General features: G+C 44.2%; 1 protein-coding gene across 1 annotated transcript in view; it reads right to left on the bottom strand.

Moving 5' to 3' along the window:
* plcb1 (phospholipase C beta 1) overlaps positions 1-19,071 on the bottom strand; it is a 315,255-nt gene that overhangs the window by 129,707 nt on the left and 166,477 nt on the right. Inside the window, exons 16-18 of the mRNA XM_078556434.1 lie at positions 15,296-15,380; positions 6,021-6,145; positions 3,807-3,961 (exon numbers count right to left, since the gene is read on the bottom strand). Of these exons, the coding sequence (XP_078412560.1) occupies positions 3,807-3,961; positions 6,021-6,145; positions 15,296-15,380 (365 nt within the window). The remainder of the gene's footprint in view (positions 1-3,806; positions 3,962-6,020; positions 6,146-15,295; positions 15,381-19,071) is intronic.

The following is a 19,071-nucleotide window of genomic DNA, read 5'->3' as shown; positions in this document are numbered from 1 at the left end:
CTCATCAGGACAAACACAAGAATGCCAAATTTCAAAAAACTATCACAACAATTTATACTACAGGAGAAAAGAGTGCTGATTGGCAACACTAAGAATCGATTTAAAATAATCAGTCAAGCTCGTAATGTGGCTCATTTATGCTTGCTAGAAGTGACATACATTAATATACAGGGACCCATTCTCTTCAAACAAAAGGAATATGTTCAAGCCTTGTGCCTTTTTTGAATTACCTGGGAGTTTGGGGAGCCTATAGTTCCCCATTTCTTTCTCCATGGCAACACCTTGACCAATCAGGGTCAACTTGCCAAGTAATCAGCACCCTCTTCCTCTGCAGTACAAACAGTACATTTGAAATTTGGCATTTTTGCATTTGTCCTGACTGGTGTAAGATAAAAAGCTTCAGCAACATGTCTCTCTTTTCAGTACTAGTCTATTTTAGTGCTGTTTGTTGAGGTCACTGGGGAGAACATGCCTGTTCTCCTTTGAACAGCACTGTGGGATCTTTTATATCTACCTAGCAGGAGGGCAGATGGGCCTCCATTTAACGCCTCATAAAGCACGTTCAACTATACAGCACTCTCTTAGTACTATGCTTGAGTGTCAGTCTGCCTTAAGCCCCTGAAGTGGGATTTGGATCCATTACCTTCTGGTTCTGAGGTGAGAGCACTAGCACTGAACCTCAGCTAACACACAGGAGCAAATTCTGTTTAGAACAGATAAAGAAAGGAAAAAATATTACCATTCAACTGAAGGATACAATCCAGAAAAGGTTTAAACAGATTCACTGGGTAATTCTTTTGCATAGTTATCTCCAATGTAAGTCAATATGATTGATCACTAACATTTACCTGACAATTGTATAACATTAAACTCTTGAATCTGATTGCCATGGATGTGGTCCAGCATAAGTATCCTCCATGTTGGGCTTTGCAATTGTCTGTCCTTCACATACTTCTGATCTTCAGGGATGTAACACCTACCCCACGTGCAACATGCCACGAGGAATACAACGGGCTAGATTTTATAGTGTGCCGCACTCCAGCTCCTATCCCCCAACACCCTGGCTAAAAAAAGAAAGATTGATGGGGAACTGCCCAGGGACTGGCTGCCCTGCTGTCATTTAACAGTCAATTGGCTGCTAATAGGCTGGAAGGGGTTTTCTGCCCGTCAGAGACAGGAGGTCCCACCTCAGAGAGCTGCCAGCCAATTGGATGGCGGGCAGCTCTGTGGTCCCAGCCGTGCCAGCAGGGACCAGGGCCCACTGCTGGGATGAGGCAATCCCCCAAACGGAGAGAGTTGCTGGGGCCGGACACCAAGATAAGTTGGGTAGGGTGCGGGGGGTGCGGATTTCACCGGGCCAGGCCGAAAGGCCCTGGTGAGGGGTTGAAGGGGATGGAAGGGTGGGTGATTAGGGGGCCTGGGTTTGAGATGCTGGTGAGGGGGGGGGTGGGTGGCGAGGGTAAAGGGGCAAGTGTGATTTTGGAAGGGAGGATGTCTCTGATGGGCACAGGGGACTTCTGGAGGAGGATCCCCCAACCCTTGCCCAACACCAGCCCATGCAGCTAAAGCTCTTGGGCTTCTTGCCTGGCACGGCCGCCCCCTATCACGGATAAATGGTTGCAGGGCAGGATGAAGCCCTTAAGTAGCCATTAATTGGCCACTTAAGAGCCTCAATAGGCCCAAGGGTAGTCGGGTCACCTGACGCCTCTACCCCCCGCCCCACCAACCCCTGAAAAATTTCATACATCTCAGGGAGGCAGGCAGGTGGCAGGAAGGCCACATGCCAGATTTTACGAATCTCCCCACCTTCAAATCCACCAGAGGGGAGCGTAAAACCCAGCCCAATGAATGAGAAAGTTCCGGTTTAGAATTCTCAGAGCTGCTATCTCTCCAGGGCCAAAAGTGTGACAGTCACCACATTTTTTGCACCAAAAATTCAGGCCTCCATTTCTTTCGCCTTAGTCTTCGGGGCTGAAACTGGTCTTTGGCCTGTCATATCTGTCATCCAATTTTCATACATTGGACATGTCGGAGAAGTTGAGGTTGTTCTCCTTGGAAAAGAGAAGGTTGTGACGACATTTAATTGAGGTGTCCAAAATCGAGAGGTTTCTGGGCAGAGCAGATAGAGAGAAAATGTCCCCATTGGCAGATCCGTACTGGGTACAGTTTCAATCTCCTGGCTGAAGGAAGGATATATTTGTATTGGAAGCAGTTCAGAGAAGATTCACTAGGCTGATTCCTGGGATGAAGGGGTTATCTCATGAGGAAAGGTTGAGCAGGCTGGGCCTATACTCATTGGAGTTTAGAAGAATGAGAAGTGATCTTATTGAAACATATAAGATTCTGAAGAGGCTTGACAGGGTGGATGCTGAGAGGAACCTAGAACTAGGAAGCACAGTTTAAAAATAAAGGGTCTCCCATTTAAGACTGCTTAACATAGTTTAACATATGAGACATATGAGGAACGTTTGAGGACTCTGGGTCTATACTCGATGGAGTTTAGAAGGATGGGGGGGGATCTGATTGAAACTTACAGAATACTGAAAAGCCTGGATAGAGTGGACGTGGGGAAGATGTTTCCATTAGTAGGAGAGACTAGGACCCGAGGGCACAGCCTCAGAGTAAAGGGAAGACCTTTTAGAACAGAGATGAGGAGAAACTTTTTTAGCCAGAGAGTGGTGAATCTATGGAATTCATTGCCACAGAAGGCTGTGGAGGCCAGGTCATTGAGTGTATTTAAGACAGAGATAGATAGGTTCTTGATTGGTAAGGGGAATCAAAGGTTACGGGGAGAAGGTGGGAGAATGGGGTTGAGAAACTTATCAGCCATGATTGAATGGCGGAGCAGACTCAATGGGCCGAATGGCCTAATTTCTGCTCCTATGTCTTATGGTCTTATGCTCTGAGATGAGGGGAAATTTCTTCTCTCAGAGGGTGGTTAGTCTTTCAAATTCTCTTCCACAAAGAGCAGTGGAGGCTGGGCTGTTGAATACATTCAAGGCTAAGTTAGACTGATTTTTGACTGACAAGGGTGTTAAAGGCTACGGGGGCAGGCAGGAAAGGGGAGTTAAGGCCACAATCAGATCAGCCATGATCTTATTGAATGGGGGCGCAGGCTAAGTGAACCAATTGGCCTACTTCTACTTCTATCACTTATGAATTTATGGAGGATTGAGAACCAGAAGGTGAATATAAGGTGAATGGCAAAAGAACCAAGGGCGATATGAGAGAAAAATATTTCATGCAGCGAGTGGAATGCCCTGCCTGAGTGTGTAGTGGAGGTGGGGGTGGATTCAACTGTGGCTTTCAAAAAGGAATTGGATAAGCGCCTGAAGGGGTAAAAAAAAATTGCAGTGCTATAAGGAAAGAGCAGTAGAGTGGGATTAGCTAACTTGCTCTTGCAGAGAGAGCCAGCATGGACTCAACAGGCCAAATGGCCTCCTACAGTGCACTATGTTAATATTGAAATTGTGCTGCAATAGAATACATGTTTTAAGTAGGTAATTAAGCACAGCGGTCCCCAGTTGGGGAAGGATTAGGGAATCATTGCAAGAGTATATAAACCAGTTCACTCTGAGTGTCTGGGAGGAACTGGGTGAGTCTGTGACTTTACTTTGCTGTATGGGAAATAAACCTGCTTTAAGGTACAGGCTAGCTTCAGATTCATTCTTCCCTCAACATACAACTATTGGAATTAACACTGTAGCCATCCTATAGTCCACATTGCAATTTGTCAAAGGCCAATTGTTGCCCCACAGTGTTATAAACGCCTTTTGAAATCACCATCAAAATTGAGAGTTTCATACCTTTACTGAAAGGGTGTTGGCCACTATCCCATCAACAGTAGTCTCGGTGAAAGGGTCAAAGTGTTTGTCCGTCCGTCTCATGAACTCTGGTTTTAGGCGAAAACCACTTTTCCCGTTGTGCTCAAACATCCCCATGTTCAGCTGCATAGCCAGGTCTGAATAAACCATTCAAGGAAAAACAAAAGAAATGTATCACTTCTCCTATTTCTGACTTTATCCTTTTGGTGTAATCAGCATATCAAGCGGATTCGAAAAAAGAAATTCAGCTCAGGACTTTCACTGTAACTATGGGAGTTGGGATCTGTTAGCATTTTGCTATGGCAATAAAAGCTGGCGATGACTGACTCCTTCATTATCCTTTTAGATTCTCCCTCCTCTCTGGGGTTCATGGGTGGATTTCTCCATGAGGAGCAGGCAGCTGTTGGTATCTCATCCAAGCAACAATCCTTCGGAAGGAAGCCTTGGTCGTGTGTGACATCAGGAAACATTACCACCCCACACGCAGTGCATTTTATATTGGTGTCATTCAGTAACAATCAGGAGTGGGAACACACTAACCTACCTTTTTAATCTTTTCTCTTCCTAGTCTAGCAACATAAACTTACAGAATACTGAAAGGCCTGGATAGGAGTGGACGTGGGGAAGATGTTTCCATTAGTAGGAGAGACTAGGACCCGAGGGCACAGCCTCAGAGTAAAGGGAAGACCTTTTAGAACAGAGATGAGGAGAAACTTCTTTAGCCAGAGAGTGGTGAATCTATGGAATTCATTGCCACAGAAGGCTGTGGAGGCCAGGTCATTGAGTGTATTTAAGACCGAGATAGATAGGTTCTTGATTGGTAAGGGGATCAAAGGTTACGGGGAGAAGGCGGGAGAATAGGATTGAGAAACTTATCAGCCATGATTGAATGGCGGAGCAGACTCGATGGGCCGAATAGCCTTATTTCTGCTCCTAAGTCTTATGATCTTATGGTCTAACACTTAAGGTCAATTTTATTGAGATTAATTAACATAGCACAAAGCAGCACTGATGCTCCGGAATGCGTTGCCTGAAAGGGCAGCGGAAACAGATTCAATTATAACGTTCAAAAGGAATTTGAAGGTGGGGATCATTTGGAGGGCGGTGAGGAGAGAGCAGGGGGCATGGGAGTAATCAAGGAGCTCTCTCAGGGAGCCAGCATGGGCACAGTGTGTTGAATGGCCTCCTTCTGTACTGTATGATACTGTGAGTTCCACATCAGGCTGTTTTGGTAGGCTAGTTTAGATATTCAATGTAAACAAAACCTATTTATTTTGACTTTTCTCTGATTGGGATTTGAAGGAGCTTGAATTTGTAATGCATCTTACAAATGCATTACATAAAATATAAACACATTGTACTCTCATTTTCCATTAGGGCTTTTTCCAAAACAATTATATAGTTTGATTGGCCCAGCCCAGTTATTACACTAAGGTCTTGGTTGATCTGCCTCCAATAACTTCCAAGCATTTTAAATGCTTAGGGTTTGATTTGATAACTTCACTATTCAATTTTAATGCTAGTGGCTCCGCCCCTAACAATGCCAGATTAATGCACTAGGCCCCTGTGAGTTAAATTTCATTCACCCTTACCAATGTAAAAGGCTGGGAGGGTAATTTAATGAGTATTCAGGCCTGGAGTGAGGGCATCGGTTGGCAATGGGCTACAGTACCGCGTCCCACTTTTCCGACATGCACTTGTTGCTGAGAAGACCTATCTCAGGGAAAGGGGCCTCAGAAAATGACCCCATTCCCATCAGCTGATCTCTACAAGGCCTGATCCTGCTCAGTGGCTTCAGTTTTGTGTAACTGAACCTTCTAAACAGCACAACAGAAGAACTCAAGAAATAGGAACAGGAGTAGGCCATGTGGGCCTTTGAACCTCAACTGTTGTTCAATAAGATCATGGCTGATCTTCTATCGCACCTCCACTTTCCCGCCTTATCCCCATACCCGTTGATTCTCTTAATGCCTAGGGATGTATCAATCTCAGCCTTGAATATACTCAACGAATGAGCATCCAAAGCTCTCTGGGGTAGAGAATTCCAAAGATACACAACCCTCTCAGACAAGAAATTTCTCCTCATCTCCATTCGCAATGGCTGACCCCTTACCCTGAGATTATGACCCTGAGTTTGAGACTGGAATAGCCTCTCCGCATCGACCCTGTCAATCAATCAAAAATTGTGATACTTACCTAACGTCTGGAAGTTAAGAGCTACCAAGTGACATCCGGCGTTCCAGAACACCTGAGGCATGTAGTTCGAGGAATCTACTCGGGTTCCCTTTGGGTAAATACGACTCAGCTGCCTCTTATTATATCTGTCAGAGCGTTTGCTAAGGAAGGGTACACAGAAAATGAAGGGCTCAAACGTATTCCAAATGCATAAAGCAATACAGCAAATACAATCACCATGGAAAGGACCAGAGGAACTGGGGACCGCTTGTTACACAGGAACAGAAGGCCATTCAGCCCCAAGAGCGTGTTCTGCCATTAAATGAGATCATGACCGATCTGTATCTTAACTCCAGCCACCTGCCTTGGCTTCATATCCCTTCATAGCCTGGTCTAGCAAACAAACCTATCAACCAGAGAATTATTACTTGAGCTAGCATCAACTGCTTTTTGTGGGACATAGTTGCAGAATTCTCCCAATATTTGTGAAAGTGTTTTCCATCATCTCTCCTGAATGACCTGGCTCTAGTTTTAAGGTTATGTCTAGACATCTCCCCGCCAGCGGTGATAATTTCTCCCTATCTCCCTTTCAAAATCTTAAAATCTTCAACCAAATCACCTCTTAACCTTCTCTATTCCCAGGAATACAAGCCTGGTTTATGTAATCTCTCCCGGGAGCATGGTAACATTCTGGTGAATCTGATCTGCGCTCGTTCCAAGTCCAAGAGATCCTAACAGTGCTAAAGTCCATCACAAGGCAATACTCAAACACCAAGTTCTCCCATGTTGTTCTGCAACGAGTGGTGGATGTAAGTCAATGACCTCCACATAATCTGGACCTTGGAACTTCCAAAGCCAAGAAAATGGCTCATGGTGACGGAGCAGCGGACAATGAGCCAAAGGACATGGTTTTTGGATAGAGCCTGAATGAATCTGAATAACCCTGGTTTCCCTGGCCCAAACTGTAAAACAGGCACAGGAAAAGTTAATCGAAACGCTGGACAGTCTGCAAACCAAAACAACATGGACATGGAGACAAATTGCTGCAGCCAGAAAATGCATTTGTTCGAAAGTAACGCCTCTGAGAAAAAAATCCACCTTGTCATAATGTTTATTTTCTTCTCCCCCCCCCAAGAAGTGTCATCTGACTTTGGAAAAAGGCAAAAACATTGCCCACGATGGAAATCTGGAATATTTACGGAAAATGCCGGAAATAGAGAGAGAAAAACAGGGCTCAAATTTCAGGTTCTGGTGAAAGGTCACAGGCTTGAAGTGTTAACTCTGTTTCTCTCTCCACAGATGTTGCTCGTTTTTCTTTTTTATTCTTTCACGCGATGCGAGTGTCGCTGGCAAGGCCAGCACTTGTTGCCCATTCTTAATTGCCCTTGAACTGAATGACTTGCCAAGCCATTGCAGAGGGCAGTTAAGAATTGTCTGACCTACTGTGTATTTCCAGCACTTTCTATTTACACCATAGGTTATTTTGGACTTTCTTAGGGTCAAGATGAACCTACAAACTATGATCTTACAAGTACAGAGCTGACCCTACTACTTTCTCTGAAAAGTTAAAACAGCTCTTACCTAAAGGAACTTACAAACTGAAAATTCTTATTAATCAGCATTGCAAGTTATGTATAAATATATATTAAATAAACTGCTTAATAATATGTATCACATCCTTACCTTACAGAATTATTATTATTAAAAATATTTTTTAAATATTTGAGTAAACTAAGAAATAACTATTTGAATCACTCTGGCTTATTGCGACTGCTTGTATCTGTTAAGACACAGCTCCACCCAGTGGTCACAGTCTGAATGAACAGCTTTTTGATTTCACAGAATCACTGAATCACAGAGTGCAGAAGTGGCCCTTCGGCCCATTGAGTCTGCACCGACACGTGAGAAACGCCTGACCTACCTACCTAACCCCATTTACCGGCACTTGGCCCATAGCCTTGAATGTTATGATGCGCCAAGTGCTCATCCAGGTACTTTTTAAAGGATGTGAGGCAACCCGCCTCCACCACCCTCCCAGGCAGTGCATTCCAGATCGTCACCACCCTCTGGGTAAAAAGGTTTTTCCTCACATCCCCCCTAAACCTCCTGTCCCTCACCTTGAACTTATGTCCCCTTCTGGCTGACCCTTCAACTAAGGGGAACAGCTGCTCCCTATCCACCCTGTCCATGCCCCTCATAATCTTGTACACCTCGATCAGGTCACCCCTCAGTCTTCTCTGCTCCAACAAAAACAACCCAAGTCTATCCAACCTCTCTTCATAACTTAAATGTTTCATCCCAGGCAACATCCTGGTGAATCTCCTCTGCACCCCCTCCAGTGCAATCACATCCTTCCTATAATGTGATGACCAGAACTGCACACAGTACTCCAGCTGTGGCCTCACCAAGGTTCTATACAACTCCAACATGACCTCCCTACTTTTGTAATCTATGCCTCGATTGATAAAGGCAAGTGCCTTTTTCACCACCCCACTAACGTGCCCCTCCGCCTTCAGAGGAGGCCTATGGAATGCTCTCCTTCATTGGCAGAGGTATAGAATATAAAAGTAAGGATATAATGTTGGAATTGTATAAAACACTGGTGAGGCCACAACTGGAGTATTGTGTGCAGTTCTGGTCACCACATTACAGGAAGGACGTAATAGCTCTGGAGAGAGTACAGAGGAGGTTTACAAAAATGTTGCCGGGGTTAGAAAAGTGTAGCTACGAGGAGAGATTGGATAGGTTGGGCTTATTTTCCTTAGAACAAAGAAGGCTGAGAGGTGACTTGATTGAGGTGTACAAAATTGAGGGGAATAGATAGAGTGGACAAGATAAAATTGTTTCCCTTGATGGAGAATTCTAGAACCAGGGGACATAGATTCAAGATAAGTGGCAGAAGGTGTAGGGGGGGCATGAGGAAGAACTTTTTTACGCAGAGGGTAGTAGGTGTCTGGAATTCGCTGCCCAAGTTGGTGGTAGAGGCAGAAACTCTAAACTCTTTTAAAAAGTACCTGGATCTGCACCTTAAGTGCTGTAAACTGCAGGGCTATGGGCCGGGTGCAGGAAGGTGGGATTAGAAAGGGCACCTGGGTGTCCTCGGGCTGGCATGGACAAGATGGGCCAAATGGCCTCCTTCTATGCTGTAACTTTTCTATGGTTCTATGGGATTTGATAGGAGAAACATTCTTGTTCGAACAGAACAAGGCCTGAGGCACTGGTCACAGAAGCAACATCTAGACACAGAATGAGAGGTTATAATATATCATCTAAGTGTTTGCACGACAACATAAGTTAAAATTCAACATAACTTTCATCCACCTCCTCAAATTAAAAATAAAATCTTGCATTTATACAGCACCTGTCTCAACCACTGTATGCCCCAAAGAGTTTTACAGCCAATGAAGTACTTTTGAAGTGTAGTCACCATTGTAATGTAGGAAATGCAGCAGCCAACTTGTACACAAATACCAAATGACAATGGCCAGACAATCTGTGATGTTGATTGAGGGGTAAATATTGGCAAGAATTCCGGGGAGAATGCCCCAGCTCTTCTTCGAAATAGTTCCGGGGAATCTTTTACGCCCAGCTGAGAGGGCAGATGGGGCCCCCCAGTTTAACATCTCCTAAAGACAGCGCCTCTGACAGTGCAGCACCTCCTCAGTGCTGCGCTGGAGCGACAGCTTTGATTTGTGGGTTCAAGTCCTGGAGTGGGACTTGAACCCACAACCTTGTGGTGGCACAGAGGTATTGTCGCTGGATTGGTATTCCAGAGACCCAGGGCAATGCTCTGGGGACCTGGGTTTGAAGCCCACCATAGCAAATGGTGAAATTTGAATTCAACAAAAATTTGGAACTAGAAGTCTAATGATGACCACTAAACCATTGTTGTAAATACCCATCTGGTTCACGAATGCACTATGGGGGAGGAAATCTGCCATCCTTACCTGGCCTGGCCTCCAGAACCACAACAATGTGGTTGACTCTTAAATGCCCTCTGAAATGGCCTAGCAACAACGGCAAACTCATCCCTGTCGACCCTGCAAACATCTGGGGGGTGGGGCTGGTGCCAAAATTGGGAGAGTTGTCTCACAGACCAGTCAAGCAACAGCCTGACATAGTCATACTCATGGAAACATACCTTTCAGACAATGTCCCAGACACCACCATCACCATCTCTGGATGTTTCCTGTCCCACCGGCAGGACAGGCCCAGCAGAGGTGGTGGCACAGAGGTATACAGTGGGGAGGGAGTTGCCCTGGGAGTCCTCGACATCAATTCTGGACCCCAAGTCCCAAAGTGTCAGGTCAAACATGGGCAAGGAAACCTCCTGCTGATTATCACATTCTGCTCCCCCTCAGCTGATGAATCAGTGGCTCCTCCATGTTGAATGTCACTTGAAGGAAGCACTGAGGGTGGTGAGAATGCAGAATGTACTCTGGGTGGGGGACTTCAATGTCCATCACCAAGAGTGTCTCGGTAGCACCACCACAGACTGAGCTGACCGAGCACTAAAGGACATCACTGCTAGACTGGGTCTGCGGCAGGCGGTGAGGGAACGAACAAGAGGAAAAAACATATTTGACCTCATCCTCACCAACCTACCTGCCACAGATGCATCTGTCCATGACAGTATCGGCAGGAGTGAACACTCACAGCCCTTGTGGAGACAAAGTCCCGTCTTCACATTGAGGATACCCTCCATCACGTATGCGACAGTACCACTGTGCTAAATGGGGTAGATTTTGAACAGATCTAGCAACTCAAGACTGGGCATCCATGAGGCGCTGTGGGCCATCAGCAGCAGCAGAATTGTACTCAAACACAATCTGTAACCTCATGGCCCGGCATATCCGCCACTCTACCATTACCATCAAGCCAGGGGATCAACCCTGGTTCAATGAAGAGTACAGGAGGGTGTGTCAGGAGGAACACCCGGCATACCTAAAAACGAAGCTTCAACCTGGTGAAGCTGTAACAGGGCTAGTTGGGTGCCAAAAGGCATAAGCAGCAAGTGATAGACAGAGCTAAGCAATTCTACAACCAACGGATCAGATTTAAGCTCTGCAGTCCTGCCAAATCTAGTTGTGAATGGTGGTGGACAATTAAACAACTCATTGGAGGTGGAGGCTCCACAAATATTCCCATCCTCAATGATGGGGGAGCCTAACACATCAGCGCAAAAGATAAGGCTGAAGCATTCACAACAATCTTCAGCCAGAAGTGTTGAGTGGATGATCTATCTCAGCACCCTCCAGAGGTTCACAGATACCAGTCTTCAGCCAATTTGATTCACTCCACATGATATCAAGAAATGGCTGAAGGCAATGGATACTGCAAAGGCTATGGGCCCTGACAATATCCTAGCAATAGTACTGAAGACTCATGCTCTAGAACTTGCCACACCCCTAACCAAGATGTTCCAGTACAGCTCCAACACTGGCACCTATCCGGCTATAGGAAAATTGCCCAGGTACGTCCTGTACACAAAAAGCAGGGCAAATCCAACCCGGCCAATTATCAACCCATCTGTTAGTTATTCTCCATCATCAGCAAAATGATAGAAGGGGTCATCAGCAGTGCTATCAAGTGGCACCTGCTTAACAATAACCTGCTCACTGACGCCCAGTTTGGGTTCCGCCAGGACCACTCAGCTCCTGACCTCATTACAGCCTTGGTTCAAACATGGACAAAAGAGCTAAACTCCCGAGGTGAGGTGAGGGTGACTGCCCTTGATATCAAGGCAGCATTTGACTGACTGTGGCATCAAGGAGCCCTAGCAAAACTGGTGTCAGTGGGAATCAGGGGGATTCCCTAGGCCCAACCATCTTCAGTTGCTTCATCAATGACCTTCCCTCCATTATAAGGCCAGAAGTGGAGATGTTCGCTGATGATTGCACAATGTTCAGGACCATTCGTAACTCCTCAGATATTGAAGCAGTCCATGTCCAAATGCAGCAAGACTTGGACAATATCCAGGCTTAGGCTGACAAGTGGCAAATAATATTTGTGCCACACAAGTGTCAGGCAATGACCATCTCCAACAAGAGAGAATCTAACCATTGCCCCTTGACATTCAATGGCATTACCATCACTGAAATCCCCCACTATCAAAATCCTGGGGGCTACCGTTGACCAAAAACTGAATTGGACTAGCCATATAAATACTGTGACTACAAGAGCAGGTCAGAGGCTAGGAATTTTGCAGCGAATAACTTATCTGCTGACTCCCCAAAGCCTGTCCACCATCTACAAGGCACAAGTCAGGAGTGTGATGGAATACTCTCCACTTGCCTGGATGAGTGCAGCTCCCACAACATTCAAGAAGCTTGACACCATCTAGGATGGCACCCCATCCACAAACATTCACTCCCTCTAGCACTGATGCACAGTGGCAGCAGTGTGTAGCATCTGCAAGAACTCACCAAGCCTCCTGAGGCAGCACCTTCCAAACCCACAATCAATACCATCTAGAAGGACAAGGGCAGAAGACACAAGGGAACACCACCAGCAGGAAGTTCCCCTCCAAGTCACTCACCATCCTGACTTGGAAATATATCACCGTTCCTTTACTGTCGCTGGGTCAAAATCCTGGAACTCTCTCCCTAACAACACTGTGGGTGTACCTACGCCACACGGACTGCAGCGATTCAAGAAAGCACCTCACCACCACCTTCTCAAGGGCAATTAGGCGTGGGCAATAAATGCTGGCCCAGCCAGCGACGCCCACATCCCATGAATGATTATAAAAAAACCTTCTACCTGAGAGGCAACAATGCTACCAACTGAACTGCAGCTCCCATAAACAGTGCCATGGACTGGTGTTTCTTAATCGTTTTAAAGAATTTCCAGCACCTTTTTCTGATAGTAAACATCGTTCCTTGGGATTCTTTTTAGTTAAGTAAGAAAATTAGTCAATTATACAGAGCATTGGTGAGGCCACACCTGGATTATTATGTGCAGGTTTGGTCTCTTTACCAATGGAAGGATTTACTTGCCATTTATGTTAGTGCAATAAAGGTTCACTAGACGGTTTCCTGGGATGAGGGGGTTTTCTATGAGGAGAGATAGAGTAAACTAGGCCTATATGCCCTGGAGTTTAAAAGAATGAGGGGTGATCTAACCGAAACATATAAACTGCTGTCACAAAACTATAATAGGTTTCATAATATTATCGTGCTTTATTGTAAAGTAGGCTTAAGGGTGTTTGTGTCGATGGTTCTGTCTGTGTGATTTAATTGAATTAGAGTCAGATAGACTGCAAGCTTCATATTATCAAAAGGAGTTGGGGTAAAAGGCATTTTAAATATTAATGAGTGAGCATGGATGAGGTCTTAGCATGTAGGGTGTGAAGGAAATTTACATTTTTAGGTAAGTGAAGGAGTTGTTTGGGTTTCAAAGGAATAGTAGGATGTTTGCAACTAACAAGATAAATAGGGCAAGGTTATTATGTTTATTTTTCCTAAAAAGTACTGACCATATTGGCAACATGAAAGATTTTTATATTATGGGGAAAAGTACATTTCCAAAGACACATAGAACGATGGAATTAACAGATTAAAGAGAGAGAAATATATATAAAGGAGGAATGGATGGTGATGTAATGGTGCTCATGCAAGAACTAAAAGGAGTGTGTAAAACAGCCTTGGGGAAGCCTCAAGCCATGTTTGCAAAAGTCTGTTGTGTCCAGTAACTAAAATTGGAGAAAAGCCTTTGGAATTCCACTGCCAAATGGGTGCTTTGGTAAATTTTCTGGCTTGCTATTTACATTTAAAACCTATTTTGGACTGTTGCCTTAAAGGGGGTGTATAGTTAGGAGTCAGTTTTTAAATTTTGGGATTTGTTATAGTATTAAGTAACAGTAATCTTATGTATGTGTTTGAAGTCTTTTATTTTGTTAATAAATGTTTTAATTTAGTTTTTAAAATCTCTAAAGGTGTTAGTGGACTCATTACTTCTGAATTCAGTGCCCAAATCTTCTTGTAATAAATACAAATCGCAAAACTGTTATGATAGCGTGGCCAAGTTTCCCTTATGGATTTGGTTCGCCTGGCACACATCACCTGCCATGGCATAACACTGCTTAAGGGGCTTGTCAAAGTAGTTGCTGAGAAAATGTTTCCCCTCAATGGGGAATCTAAAACACAGGGTCACAGTCTAAGAATAAGGGATCGGCCACTCAGGACACAGATGAGGAGAAATTTCTTCACTCAAAGGGTTGTGAATCTTTGGAATTCTCTATCCCAGAGGGCTGTGGATGCTCAGCGGTTGAGTATATTCAGGACTGAGATCAATAGATTTTTGTGTACTTAGGGAATCAAAGCTAATGAGGCTAGTGAGGGAAGGTGGAGTTGAGGTAGAAGATCAGCTTGACCTTGTTGAATGGTTTGTATTTCTTATGTTCTTACATGACAGGATAAAATATATCATCAGTGTCAGTCTGACTTATTACCTTAGGTTTTATTAATAGGGGCATTGAGTACAAAAGTAAGGAGGTCATGTTGAATTTGTATAAGACAGTTGTTAGGCCTCATCTGGAGTATTGTGTCCAGTTCTGGGTGCTATGCTTGAGGAAGGATGTGAAGGCATTGGAGAAAGTACAGAGGAGATTCACAGGAATGATTCCAGGGATAAAGAACTGTAGCTATGAGGATAGATTGGAGAGGTTGGGTCTGTTTTCCTTGGAGAAAAGAAGTCTTAAAGGAGACTTGATAGAGGTATTCAAGATCCTGAGGGGTATGCACAGGGTAAATAATGAGAAACTCTTCCTACTCAAGAGAACATCAAGAACTAGAGAGCACAGATTCAAAATAATTGACAAAAGGGGTAATAGTGAAGTGATGAAAAATGTCTTCACCAGGCGGTGGTTGGGGCCTGGACAGAACTGCCTGAGAGGTTGGTGGAGGCAGGTTTGATCGAGTTATTCAAATGGGAATTGGATTGCAATCTGAAAAGAAATGGAGGGTTGCGGGAATAAGGCAGGGTAGTGGGACTAGGTAGAATGCTCTTTCCGAGAGCCAGTGCAGACTTGATGGGCCAAATGGCCTCCTTCTGCATTGTAAAGATTCTCTGACTTCCAATGTGAAAAAAATATGTTAAGTGAACATGAAGCTGACATGTGGGTATGAAGATCCTTTGCCGGTGCTGTCTTAAAGCTAAATATCTTGTTTGCATCATGATATCACACAGTACAATTTGAACCTCTGCTGAACTTCCCCTCTCTGAAATTAAAGTGTATTGAATTACTTTTAGTCCATGGTAATAGAAAGTGCAGTCAGCACACATTAAAAGGATACTCCACAAACTCCACTGGTGATTTAGTCAGCTGTTCCAGAGCCTTTGTCTCCACGAAAGATGACATTTCGAAACTCTTGTTGTTCTCTATAAGTAAAGCATAAATATCCAATAAAACCACAGAATTTTTAATCGATCGCCGATGGTAATCTTTAGGTCTTAAAACAGCCGACTGATACAGCTTGGTGGCGACACTGAAACAATTTAGGGATTTATTTCATGGTTCTTGGCATGTGGATGCTGCATACTTTGGAGCGAGTTACAAGATCTAATCTAACCTAGGAATGCGAATCAAATTGTAAACTGTCGGGGGGAGGGGTGGGGGGGCGCGGTGAGGGTAGTGAAATATGCAAGAATATTTTGAAACTGATGGCCTCTTATTCTGCGCTCGGCCATTTTCTGAGCTGGTTGTTGGGAACCTTATTCATGAGGCACTAATGAAATACAAGAAAGTCCTTGTGAGGGGAAGGAAAATGGTGCCAATAATTTTATTGCCTGGCCACAAGTTGCCAGTGTTAACAGATGGAAAAAAATGTATCAATTCCTACATCAACAGGAAACCAACATAGTGCTATCACAAAAATATATGTGTTACCTCAACAATTACCCTATGAATATTTTAAGAAGACGTCAGTGTCTTTTTGAGTAGGCTCCTTTTTAGAGTAGCAGACACATGAGTCTACTTGTGTTTTGGTGCAAATTTACTTAATCAGTCTGAACTCTGAGGGACATTCTGGCCTACATGATTCATTATCCTTCATTAATAATTTTGGAAATCTCCATATCGGATCAATTACTACACATTAGCATCACAAGAAAGCAAATTTTACAACTGCCCTAAGGTTTTGGTATGTTTTCCATCCATGAACAATCCACATCATTCACTATTAGTTCCAGTAGTAATGTTGTGAATAAGGGGGGCTTAAGGATAAAGTGTGAGCCGCACATGACCACCCTAGTTAGCTTCTCACCGCAGAGGCACTTGACGACAGAACCGTCTTCAGTGAGCTGTGTTACAATCCCCATAGACACCAATAACCTTTAAAAAGATTTGAATTCCCAGTGATTGAAGAAAAGAATTGCACAACAGGATTTTAAGTTTTAAGACTTCTACTGTAACAAACAAGCTAGAAGCAATTCAGATAAACATTATTAAGAGGCAACTTATAGTCTAAACTACTGAAACAATGACACTTATTAATGTCTTAACACAACAGATAACCCCACGCTGCATATGTATACTTGACAACATGCTCTCCACAGGATTACAGTCTCTATGGGAAAGAGTCCACAGTTATTCCAAACTTCCAATGTGTTCACGTCTCCCCATTTCACCGTGTTGTAACATACAGTGACTGTCGATGGTCCTCTCCCCAAGTCCTCTAATTCCTGAACTGACCACAGCAGGTTAAGACCCACTGTGGTGTTTTCTCCTCCAGGCTTAGCCAGGGCAAATCTTCCAGAGCCTTTAGTGTGCCAGGGATGCGTCTTTTCAGCCCAGAGATCGTCCTCCCTCCCACATTCCGCCTGGTACCCACAGCCTTCTCCTCTCTGCTGACCACACCAGCTGCAGCCTTTTGTCCCCGTTAGACCTCTCTCCCCCTCTCCCTCTTTCTTTCTGTCCAAAAACTGAGACAGAAATTCTGTCCACAGTCAGCCCGGCTGCTCCTGCCTTTGGTTTCAGGTGAGAACATTTTGTACCCTGCTCTCACTAAGTCTCAGCCTGGGTCCCCGGTCTCCATGGTAATCAAACTGGTTGTCAGGCAAAGCTCGTATCACATGACTCTCTTCATTACTCCATTGTACTTTGAATTAAAGAGACAACCTAAAACATTATCATCTTATAAAACCTTGCACTCGTAACAGTGGTCTTAGCAAGATCACATCTGACACATTCAAGGTACCAAAGATGTCAATCCCTTAGCTTGAGATAAGACCCCAAAGTACTATCTCTGGAGGCCACTTTGAAAGGCTGCAGAGATCATTCTATGTGTAGTTTCATCTGAATATCCTTCAGCTTAACAAGGTCTTTAAAGATATTTGGAAATTCATAAATATTTGATAAGCGATGCTACTGATAATCAGCAGTTTCAACTTTTCTGCTATCTGTATGTTCAGGAAGCTAGCGTTTGTGCTTGAAGGAATGATAGGGTGAAAACCACTTGACAACCAATGAGGTAATTTTGAAGTCTACTGACTGTGCACGATGTTAAGTTGCTATGTAAATGCAATTTACTGGCGTTAATTGGGGAAACTCAGCAGCCAATTTGTGCCCAATAAAGTCTGAGAAGCGGCAATGAGACAAATGGCCCAATATCCTGCTTTTTATTGATGTCGCTCCAAATACTGGCCAGGACACCGGGAAAACTCCTCTGATTGGCTTCAATTATTGTCACCAAATCATTTACATCCACCTGTGGGAGCAGAGCCAAACGTCTCATCAGCATCTCTGGCAGGGCTACACTCTCTCAGCAATGCACTGAAGCATAGCCTAGATATGCTGACACTTTTATTCATGTCAGCTGATGTGACTCTCTTCTGCACCATATTATTCCTATTTATTTCTTTTAAAAATGGTCAGAAACACTGAATTTTTTTGTGGGTGCATAATTTGAATGAGCACTCTTCCCGATTCCCTGAGAGCTACAATTATCTGTAACATTCACAGAAAGCTGGATCAGTCATTATATTAGAATTTCAGTCTGGAACACAACTGATGCCCCTTTCCTTCCTGCTTTTTTCACCTTGGTTTCTGGATTTCTATCATTTTTTTTGTCCACAAGGAAATGCAACGTGAAAAATAAATCTTTTCCCCCAGAAGGTCCACATGTCACCTGTACAGGATGTTGGTGAGACAATATCTAAAGCACAGGATACAGTTTTGGTCTCCTGACTTAAGGGGGGGATGGTACTTGCCTTGGAAGCAGTTCAGAGAAGGTTTGCTAGGCTGATTCCTGGGATGAAGGGGGTTGTCTTATGAGGAAAGGTTGAACAGGTTGGGCCCTGTACTCATTAGAAGAATGAGAGGTGATCTATTGAAACATATAAGATTCGGAGGGGGCTTGACAGGATGGATGCTGAGAAGATGTTTCCCTACGTGGGGGAATCTAGAACAGGGATGCGGGTGGAAACAGTTTAAAGATAAGGGATCTCCCATTTAAGACAGAGATGAGGAGGAATTTCTTCTCTTCCCCAGCAAGCAGTGGAGGCTGGGTCATTAAATATATTCAAGATTGAGTTAGGCAGATCTTTGATTGACAAGAGAGTCAAGGGTTAAGGGGACAAACACAAAGTGCTCTTAAGGCCACAATCAGATAGGCCATGATTATATTAAATGGTGGAGCAGGCTTGATGGGCTGAATGGCCTGCTCCTGCTCTTATTTCTTATGATCTTATGCCCTTATATGTATATATACTACTAGGGAAATAGTATTCTTTGTGCCAAGCTTCTCCAATTGTTTTTGTTTCCACTGCTTAATATTTAACTTCCTGCCAGTGACCTACAGTGACTTTCTGCCCATCATTGACTGTGTTAATGCCAGCACTTCACTAACACATTTTTTCTGTAATGTGTGTATAATGACTTGATGGAATGGACAGGTTTCAACAAGAAACAGATAAACTTTTTAACAGAGAGTTTCTCAGGTGCTACATGCTCGATCAGGACTCTCAGGAAGCCCTGCCCCCTGAGATTACGCACACTTAGGGCTCATTGGCTGGAGCTTCCAAAAACATCACGTGACCCCTGATAGACAGCAGGAGAGGCTATACCTTCAGT

Source organism: Cetorhinus maximus, chromosome 14, assembly GCF_964194155.1.
Source record: "Cetorhinus maximus chromosome 14, sCetMax3.hap1.1, whole genome shotgun sequence".
In the NCBI taxonomy this organism is placed as follows: domain Eukaryota; kingdom Metazoa; phylum Chordata; class Chondrichthyes; order Lamniformes; family Cetorhinidae; genus Cetorhinus; species Cetorhinus maximus.
Note: the sequence above shows the minus strand (reverse complement) of the source record. Positions and strands in the feature narration are given on the sequence as shown.